This window comes from Austrofundulus limnaeus, unplaced genomic scaffold, assembly GCF_001266775.1.
Source record: "Austrofundulus limnaeus strain Quisiro unplaced genomic scaffold, Austrofundulus_limnaeus-1.0 Scaffold256, whole genome shotgun sequence".
NCBI classification, from domain to species: Eukaryota; Metazoa; Chordata; class Actinopteri; order Cyprinodontiformes; family Rivulidae; genus Austrofundulus; species Austrofundulus limnaeus.
The window spans coordinates 605,005-611,596 of record NW_013952658.1 but is presented as its reverse complement, the minus strand read 5'-3'; the positions used below and the strand labels follow the sequence as shown (position 1 = coordinate 611,596).

At 45.5% G+C, this 6,592-nt stretch overlaps 1 protein-coding gene across 1 annotated transcript in view; it reads left to right on the top strand.

Moving 5' to 3' along the window:
- Positions 1 to 438: 438 nt before the first annotated feature.
- cpeb2 (cytoplasmic polyadenylation element binding protein 2) overlaps positions 439 to 6,592 on the top strand; it is a gene marked incomplete at its 3' end in the record, with an annotated part of 48,769 nt that continues 42,615 nt past the window's right edge. Inside the window, 2 exon segments of the mRNA XM_014020546.1 lie at positions 439 to 1,764; positions 5,512 to 5,781. Coding sequence (XP_013876000.1) covers positions 874 to 1,764; positions 5,512 to 5,781 — 1,161 coding nt within the window.

Genomic DNA, 6,592 nt, shown 5'->3' with positions numbered 1-6,592 from the left:
TTTGGCACCATTAAATATCAAAACACCACTGTGTGTTGTTTGATTTTATTAGTATGTTAGAACAGCCTGAATATTGAAATATGAGCACTTATGCTTTTGCAACATGCTTTATCATCATTATGTCACTACACCCCATATCTGTTTAAGGTTAGATAGAAAATGTAATTGAAGAAATTGTTTACTTTTTATACTTTCGCATAGAGAGTATCCAGTATCCACAAAGTATCCAGGCTTGACGTCACGTGATGCTTCTGGTACTACAGGTGTTTCATTGTAATWAACTATCTAAAATGGCTAAAATGTGACTCACCTTACAGCAGGCTACTTTRGAGTGGGGGTGTGGGCCTGCTGCACTTTATGAATAATGAAAAAGTGACGTAAACAATGCGGTCCTCTTTGCGGCTCGAGGCGCGCGCACGGGGCGTGATGCGCTCGTGACGTCGCTTCGGTCGGGGATCTTTAATCCTCTGCCGCAGCAGCAGCAGCCGGTCGGTCACCCGAGGAGGGGGGAGCTCGGTCGGACTGGGAATGGGCCGCTCGGGCTGCAGCCTAGCGAACAAGGCCGAAAAACAGTCGGTAGGAAAATAAAAATAACATCAAACGGAAGAAACGCGACCGATGCGAGAGGGTGTTTTTTTATATATATATCAGGCCTATTTATTTATTTGTTTTAGCCTAAACCAGACCCTGTGCATCAGCCTTTTTCACCTATATGTCCCTGCTGAAAAGACCTCACGTAGAAATATCTCCTGCCAACATAAAGTCCTTTTAAAACGCTTAATTTAACAGATGTAGTCGCTTCGTGGCTCGTTCTCCGGGTCGCCCTTTTTGACGTCGCCGCTTTTCCTGTCAGCTGCTGCGCATCAGCACAACATGCAGGATGAGCCTRTGGGGGTGACAGCCGCACAGTTACCCGCGTCAACCGAGGACGAGGACCGCAGCAAACCCGCACCGCAGCCCGACCGAACCGACAGCCGGCGGAGCTCCTTCACGCCGGATCACAGCCGCATAAACCCGAAGCTCTCCTTCGCCGAGCGCTTCTGTCCGACCCGGTCCGTCTGTGACCTTCAGCACGGCCGAGAAATACATCAGCAGTTGGGTCAGTTTACCCCCGCGGAGTCGCCCCCACCCCCGAGACACTTCAGTCACCTGCAGCGGGGGCAGTCCTTAGCGGACCCCGGCACCGCTGCCGACCCCCGCGGCTCCGCTGTGGAAGAAGAAGCCGATGCTGCGTCGCCCACCTCCGCGAAACTAAACAAAATCCAAATGGACTCCCCCATCGCCCACCACCTCAACAACGGCAATGGCAGCGGCGGCACCGGGAGCATGTTGTCCGCGTTCCCCAACCTCCCCGCCCAGGAGGCGCAGGGTGGCGGGGGAGGCTCGGGCTCCTCGCCGTCCCTCCCCGGCGGCTTCGGCACCCCGTGGTCCGTCCAGACCAGCTCCTCGCCCCCGCCCGCGGCCAACTCCATCAATCCCATCCACCCCAGCGCCATCAGCCAGCTGCCCGGGGCCGAGCCCGAGAGCAGCTTCTACCCGGGGCTCCCGTCCTCCATCAACCCGGCCTTCTTCCAGAGCTTCTCGCCCCTGTCGGCGGCGAATAACCCGTGCGCCGGGATCAACGTGCAGGGCTTCGGCGGGCCCTTCTCGCCCCAGATCAACGTCCCCCAGCAGCCGCAGAGCCGCAGGTCCCCGGTCAGTCCCCAGATGCACCCCCAGCAGAGCGCCTTCCTGCAGCAGAGGAACAATTACAACCAACACCAGGTGAGCTGAGCTGGAATAAACCCCATGCATTATGATGGAGCTAAGTCCTCCCTCATGTGCTGCAGGTTAGTAATTTAGTGTCCAAAAATAGAATAAAAACCCACTAAGAACTGCAATCTCTGCAGCTTATTTAAATAAAGACATCACTGTACATTTGTATGAACCTTTGGTCAGACAAGTGACTGAGTGAAAGCCTTAAACCGGCTTGTTTTKTTGCTTAAAGAAAGAGACTTTATTCTAACATTATTCTAAGGTTCATACTCTCAGGCAATAAAAAGAGGAGCAGTGAACTGAACACTGGGAYAAGTGAGCATCACTGAATCTTGCTGTTGTTCTCTGGAAGCTGGTRGTGGGTTGGAGTCACATGGCACAGAACCGCCCCTGTCTTGTGGTGGAATCAGAACACAAAAGGCTCGGAGGGTCCTGTCTTCTAAATGTGGGCTTATTTTTGGCGAAATGAAAAACATCCAGTGTGTTGGTGTCGTCTGTGGAGAGACAGCAGAGGTTTGCATGAATGTTCCGGTTCTGCAGCACGAGGGGCTCCCTCAGCTTCAGGTTTCTCATGTGATTTGCACACTGGCTGTGAGCATGTGGGACTGGGTGTGCCTGTGGTGCGTCTGCAGCGGTGCCGTTTCACCGACCTTTAACCTCTGGCTTTGAGTTTCAGGGAAATATATTTGCATGAATCCATCACACGACGTTTGTTCCTGCAGTCTTGTGCACACAAAACATGCAGAAACTGGGGAAAAAAATCTGTAAATTAATACTATTTTTTCTATTTTTTTTTATTTTGTATTCAGTCCATATTACAAGAAGAAAAACAATTACTCCCCTCTGTGTAGTGATGTCATTAATCATGAAAGCCTAAAAATGTTTGGGTTTTTATATCAGTTTTCTAACAAAATTAAAGGCCCAGCATTCTTTACAAGAACACACATCACCCACTGCCTTTCATGCCACAGTCTGAAACAACTAGCTTCTTATGTTGAGAAATGGTGGAGTTGTAGCCTTTTTGGTTACACTTTGAAAAATAAAGGAAAAAAAAGCACAACTTTTTCTGCTGTGTCCAAATTCAGCGGCTGCTTGCTCTGAAGGCCGAATTTGTCGGCAGCTTACGTCACAGTGCTGCTCCAGAGGTTGTCCAAACTCAAAGACTCCTCAGATGAGCCCGACAAATGTGTCCTCCTTTTTCCCCAATTTGAGGGACGGGTCTGATAGATCCTTCTCAGCCCACCATATCCCATAATGCATTGCAGGCCGACCGTAGCTTTTTTATTGCTCATAATGGCGAACGAAGCGAGAGAAAAGAGTAGTTTTAAATAAAAATCTGACGGAATAAAAATTAAAAGTTTCAAGCGGTTGTGTTAATACTTTTATCATTTTTGTATATAGGGCAATATGTAAAATCAACTATTTTGACTTTTATATCATGTTATAATGTTATACTCTCATAAAAACATGCCCAAAGCCTTGCTTTGACTCATTCATGCATGTTTGAGAAATCCTGCAGCGTTTTTAGGAAGCCATATGCTGAGGAGCAAAACGACAGGTGGGGABCAGAAACGCCCCTGGGACGTGCTTTTAAGCCGAACTTCCTCATGGCAGAGGGCACCCCCACCCCCTCACCCCGCCCATGACTCCTGCAGGCTCTCGGGTGTAAGTGAAACCTAGCTGTGTGCTGAGCTCTCAACATTAGTTCTCCCCGCACCGAAATGGGCAAAACGGAAGGAGTTTCTTAAAGAGACAGAGACCAATTTCAAGGCGTTTAGAAGAAGAAGTGATGAGAAGTTAAGTTTATTTTATTTTAACATAAAAACAGCATTTTAATAACAGCTAAAGGTGACATAGATACTTTATAATCGAATAGTATTTTAATATATGCCTGAGAAACACATAATATTGGCTCTTTAATACTATTCTTGTCAGAAATCAAATGAGCWGGTATAGAGAAATAAACATGCACCTACGGCGAGCCTTTAAGCTTTTGTTGTTTTATGATATTTATAATATTAGTATATTGATATTTTGCTAATTTCAATCTATTTTCGTTCCTGTTTTGCATCGTCACAGGCTGCTGGTGACAGGGTGGGTAATCATCAGGGTTAAGATGAGGATAAAACAGAAGGCTAGACCGTCCAAATTCACAGCCACTTTTTTCCAATCTTCACGGTCTACCAAGGACCCGGCCCACCTAGACCAGGTAGGCCGGGTCCTTCAAAGGACGCAGACCCTGAATTTTGGACACAGCCATTGTCCTCAGAGTATCCACTACAAATTACAAAAAATAAATAAAATAAAATAAAATAAACTCTTCTTCTGAAGATGCTCCGTGTTGAAGGATCAGTGGATCTGTGTTCGACTACTCCACCTAGGCTGCATAGTCGAGCACAGACCCACTGAGGAACTTGCTGCTTCAGCAACATTTAATATAAAAACTGTACGTTTGAGATTAAAGAAATGTCAGGTGAGATAAGGTCACGATACACCTTCAATGTTTAAATCTTGTTTTATTGAAAAACGTTGAAACGGGATGCACCGATATGAAAATTTCAGCCGATATCAATATCCGATATAATTATTGCTGTTATGGCCGATAACTGATATTTACTGATATTACACAAACACATTTGGGTATTTTCTTGATACCATAAATAAACGACCAGACCTCTGACATGTCTCCCTACTTCAGTCATTCCTGGCTACACAGAGTAAATATCACTATCATGATCAAACAGATGCTGGTCAACCAACCATCTCCCYTCCCAGAACAGAAACACAAAGACAAAAAGTGGGAAATCAGTATTAGACGTTAATATCGTCCCAGTTTTACATATCTGACCGATACCGATGTTCTAAAAAATGACCAATATCGGCCAATACCGAAATTAATGCCGAAATATTGTGCCTCCCTTATTGAGACAATACAAACTTGTTTTAACTGGACATTAGGTAGTGCTCACAGCAGAGCAAACGTGGACAGTGGCTGATTTTCAGACCTGTGTAGAGGTAAATGAGAAGCCTATATTTTCCAATGATTTTATCTAAATATCGGCCATTCTCTAGCCTGGCCCTTGCYTTCCTACACAGATCATGTGTTGAGGATGACTTGAAGTTACTACCCCACCGAATTTTCTCTTTTTACGTAAACTTAAGAGACAGCCATTTTAAACTGGGATGATGGCAAAAGGTAATCAGATGCTAATCCAGTAATTTTTTTCCCAAAAGTTTCGTTCAAAGCCATTCACTGATTCATGCGATATTTTGCCAACATGCACACACAGACAAGGGCAAAATATTTTAAATTCTTATGTATGGTGTGTATGCAGCAAGTGCACAAAATGTGAATTGTTTTCTTTTCACATAAATGACATCTTTGTATGAATAATTGTGAAGGTTTTAAGCCTGCCTGGAATAAATCCTGTTAGTGTTTGCTTTCTGTGTATAATTCTCCTGTGAGACTGGGAGTGTTCTGACGTTTCAGTGGGGATAAGGTCCAGTTGGAGAGAGTGTGTAAGTTACAGTAGTCATGTTGTCGAGTACGAGATACTTAGTATTAGACTTAAAGCTCTAAATCTTCTTATCTGGCCACCCGTTACAGGAGCAAATCAAGTTAGGTAGTGGCCAACGATGGGAAAAGAAGAGATGGAAAAGAAGATAAAACAGAGCAATAAACATTAAATTTTTATTTAGACTGTTTAAGGTGCATTTGATCCGTCTGAACTCGTCTGTGCTTTCTCTTCACTGTAGCCTATGATGAAGCCATCTCCCTGGGGCAGTCACCAAGGGAATGGCTGGGGCTCTGGCGGGATGTCTTGGGGTCGGGACCACCGCAGAGGGAGCAGCATGGGCGTACCTGGCTCCGTCAGTCATATCTCACCCCTGAAAAAGCCCTTTTCGAGCAACGTCATCGCTCCGCCCAAGTTCCCCCGCACCGGTGGGTCGCTGGGACCCAAGTCCTGGATGGAGGAGAAYATGTTTCGCACAGACAGCAACAGCAACACCATGTTGCCTCTGCAGGTTTGTGTTTAGTTGTGTCAAGTGCTGTTGTAAGATAAGTTAATGCATGCATGTGTTTGCACGGGTAACAGGTAGGTTCTGTTTTACAGATCCTTTTCTGTAAGAGAAAAAGTGAAAAGGAAGTTTAAAAATATCTGCCTGGTCATAATTCTGTAGAAAAACTGGTCCTAGGAGTAAGTAAATATACTCATACCTCATACTATATAAAGGACCGGACAACGCATGGCCATGTGTTTGTTCGGCGTTCGTTTTCACACACACCTCTCATAAGTTTAAGTTAAAGTTTTTATTTATTTAGAAAGTCAAAAAGAAAAAATAAGTAGGTCCTCTGGATGGGTTCTTCTTTAGTGAAACATTCGGTCTCTCCTCCAAGAGACTTCTTCAGTCTGATGAGTTTCAGGTGAAACTCAACCTTATAAGCACTGTCTCCACCTGGACAAACAGGTTAGTCAAATGCAAAATAGGACCATCGACTAACAATAGGCTTGATTGGCTCTATTGTTCATAGAGGGTCATGTGCCCCATCAACTGACCCGTGTCGTGTTATGTGCATGTAGTGAATGCAAGCGGGGGTTCAACATCCCCTTGTTTTTGACCCTCTGTCCCTCTTTGTGTTGGTTATCATTGGGGCCCTGATTCACACATTTTGCTCACAGGGGGCTGAGTCACACTTGCAATAACAGCATTGTAGGCGGAAGACAACTGGACACAAAGGCCTCTACCTCTGTTTAATGGTGGATGGTTTTTCTTCACAAAGATGGCTTCCTGGTGGGGGGGCACTGGTGAGCAACATTTGGAGTAAGACGTACTG